General features: G+C 57.3%; 1 protein-coding gene across 1 annotated transcript in view; it reads left to right on the top strand.

Annotated features, from left to right (window-relative positions):
• Positions 1–680: 680 nt before the first annotated feature.
• Positions 681–2,700, top strand: part of GGTG_13369 (hypothetical protein) — a 3,496-nt gene continuing 1,476 nt past the window's right edge. Inside the window, exon 1 of the mRNA XM_009231275.1 lies at positions 681–2,537. Coding sequence (XP_009229539.1) covers positions 2,079–2,537 — 459 coding nt within the window. The 5' untranslated portion in view covers positions 681–2,078. The remainder of the gene's footprint in view (positions 2,538–2,700) is intronic.

Here is a 2,700-nt window from a genome sequence, read left to right as displayed (position 1 = left end):
GGCCTAGTGGCATTGCCTCCAGCTCCGACTGGTTATCCTCCGGGTTTTCTTTTTGCCAAACGACAAGCCGTGATTTTTGACGTAACGGCGTTTTATCCGCGCCGCCACCACTTGTTTTATCCTCCCAGGGGAGGAACCAGCCGGGGCCAGTAGCCGGGGCTGGTGTTTTTTTGGTGCCACGCTGGCTTATCGGGCGAGGTCGGGCCTTGTCGTGTGCGCCTCTGCGCGGGCGGCGCGCCGGGCCGTCGAGCGGACTCTATCTTCACCGCGCTCGATGGAAAACTCGTCGGGGGGGCATTTGCCGATTGTTTGTGTTGCGTAGGGGTCGGGGAGGCGTTGTAGTGGCGGTGTTAAAGGCGGCAGATTGAAGAGTTTTTTCGTTTGTGGGCGCCTGTTAGGGGTACAGGCGGAAGCCCCGCGCAAATCTTAACAACATGGTCCGTGCACCCATGCTAGAAAGTTTGTGGAAGGGAGAGAGTTGACGGACGAAAAAGTGTGGCCATTGGCCACACTTTTTCGTCCGTGCACTTGTTAAAGCACCGAAATTTGCCAGGCCCGGTTCCGCCCCCCCATCCAAACTGGACCAATTAGAGGCGAGGGGTTTTGGCCGCCGTGACAGTGCTGAAAGTGCGCCGTTGTCGACCTTTTTCCGGGTGGGGCCTCCCGATCGGATGAAGCACGGATCCACATGATGGGAAAAGAGCTGTGGTGGGGTTGCAGTTCGACAAGAAAACACCAATACCAAAAGGCGGAACCTGGTTTCTACTCCAGGTTGGTTCGCCCAGCGCTTCGGGTACAAAAACCACGAGAAAACGGTCATGAAGGACGCGAGGAAGGGAAGAGGAGAAAGCAGTGGCGCCTATACGAGCCGGGCGTCTCAGCAAAGTCCTCAGCCGCGGCCAAGGGTGGTGGCGGTAGTGGCGATGTCGAAATGAGAGACGCACCCAACGAGGCGGCATCGCCGGAGCCGTCGCCGGAGCCCATGGATATCGATGTGCTAGCTCGGCTCCAGGCGCCGATCGGACGTTAAGAATGCGAACGGTGGCGGCAAGGAGCAGACAACGGGGACACCAGCGGATGCGACGCACCAAGCCGAATACGGATTCGCTCGCCAAGTCCTCAGGGAAGCCAGCATCAGCTCCAGCTCCTTAAATATTAGGCCGTACGCGTGGCCCTGAAGCAGATGATGGCGTCTCTAAGGGCAGTCACATTTTCTTGACGGACAACATTAGCCCGCTTCGGGCTGTCGCTGCGCAGAAGAATGGTGGCGGCGGTGTTGGTACTGCCGATGGAACGAGCAGGTCTCTGTCGCCCATAGGCCCGGCGAAACCTGCACAGGGGCAACAACCGCCGCAAATGTTCGCGTCTGAGTCGCTAAAGCACCACTCACCCAGCCGGGCCCCTGCTCGGGTCCCAACAAACGCAGGCTCACGGTGCTTGAGGCGTCAACTGGTAGCTCAATTGCCGGAAATCCATGTCTGGCTGTTGCGGGAGGTACTCTGAAGCAAGATTGATCGGAGGCCGAGGAGCAGGCGCACCAGTAAAGAGCGGTGTTCCCGGGCGTTTGGCTCGGGCGTGGGCATGTTTTCGGCTGGGGCTCACTTTATGCTGCGATAAGGGCGCGCTGTTCGCGGGCGAGGATAATGGTATTCCCCTCCAGTCCGGGGTCCGTTAATAGCGCCTGCTCGCTACTTAAAAGTATCGGAGTTAGGTAACGCACTGCAGTCGGCCTTGCGCACGTGAACCTCTAACCCCCACCCCCATTCGTTGGTTGGGCCTCCGATTTTGCAATTGTTTACCATCCCACCACTGCGCGCAGCACATCGCCTGTCGCCCAGTCTTTCCTGCCCAGGGGCCACGTCCTGATATTGGCCAAGGCACGCGCCCGCATCGCGCTTGCCTTGCACAACTCGTCGGCACCTCCCATTTCCCGGTGTCCCCTCGTCAAGGCCACGACCGCTGCCAAACGACCGGCGCCCCCATTTCCCGGTATCCCATTCAAAGGCCGGGCGAGGTTCCTTCGATTACAACCGACGGCTGGGGAATTGAGCCAGAAGCCGATATTACAGTTTCATGCAATGGTATATTCAAAAGCTCAGAGGAAACGAGTATACCTTTCTTGGAGGGCGGTTTTCTCGTCACACGGTCGTTATTATATGCGGAACGCCAAAGCCATCCGCAAGGTCGTTCAGCAGCATCGGCCAGGTGCACTTTCGAACCAGCACCTTGTTAAGATCTTGCAGTCACTACTGGAAGATAATATATTTATCGGTCAATATTGGGCTCAGCAAGCCTTCCCCGAGCTATTCCCCTCCGCGAAGGAAAAATCGCCACCGCCGCAACTTCTCCACTCCCGCACCGAGGCCAGTCCACTTGCAACCATGGCACCTCTCTATTCCTCTCTGCGGGCCATGGCAGACATGGAGAAATATTCCGACCTTACGATAACTTGTCAGGGCCGGGTCTTCCACGTCCACCGCATCATCCTCTGCTCTCAGTCCAAGTTTTTCGAAAAGGCTTGTGGAGGACCTTTCAAGGTACATCACATCCAACTCCAGCTTTCCGCCCAAGGTTGGCTAGACGGCCTTACCAGACGGCTTAAACACCGCATATAATTCCAAATCCCAAAACTGGACCAGTACGCTTAATGCTAACGCGCTTAACAGGAGGCATCCACCAACACGATCGATCTGCCGAGGA

This window comes from Gaeumannomyces tritici (genome assembly GCF_000145635.1).
Source record: "Gaeumannomyces tritici R3-111a-1 unplaced genomic scaffold supercont2.12, whole genome shotgun sequence".
Taxonomy (NCBI): domain Eukaryota; kingdom Fungi; phylum Ascomycota; class Sordariomycetes; order Magnaporthales; family Magnaporthaceae; genus Gaeumannomyces; species Gaeumannomyces tritici.
This window is presented reverse-complemented; position numbering and strand designations above follow the sequence as displayed.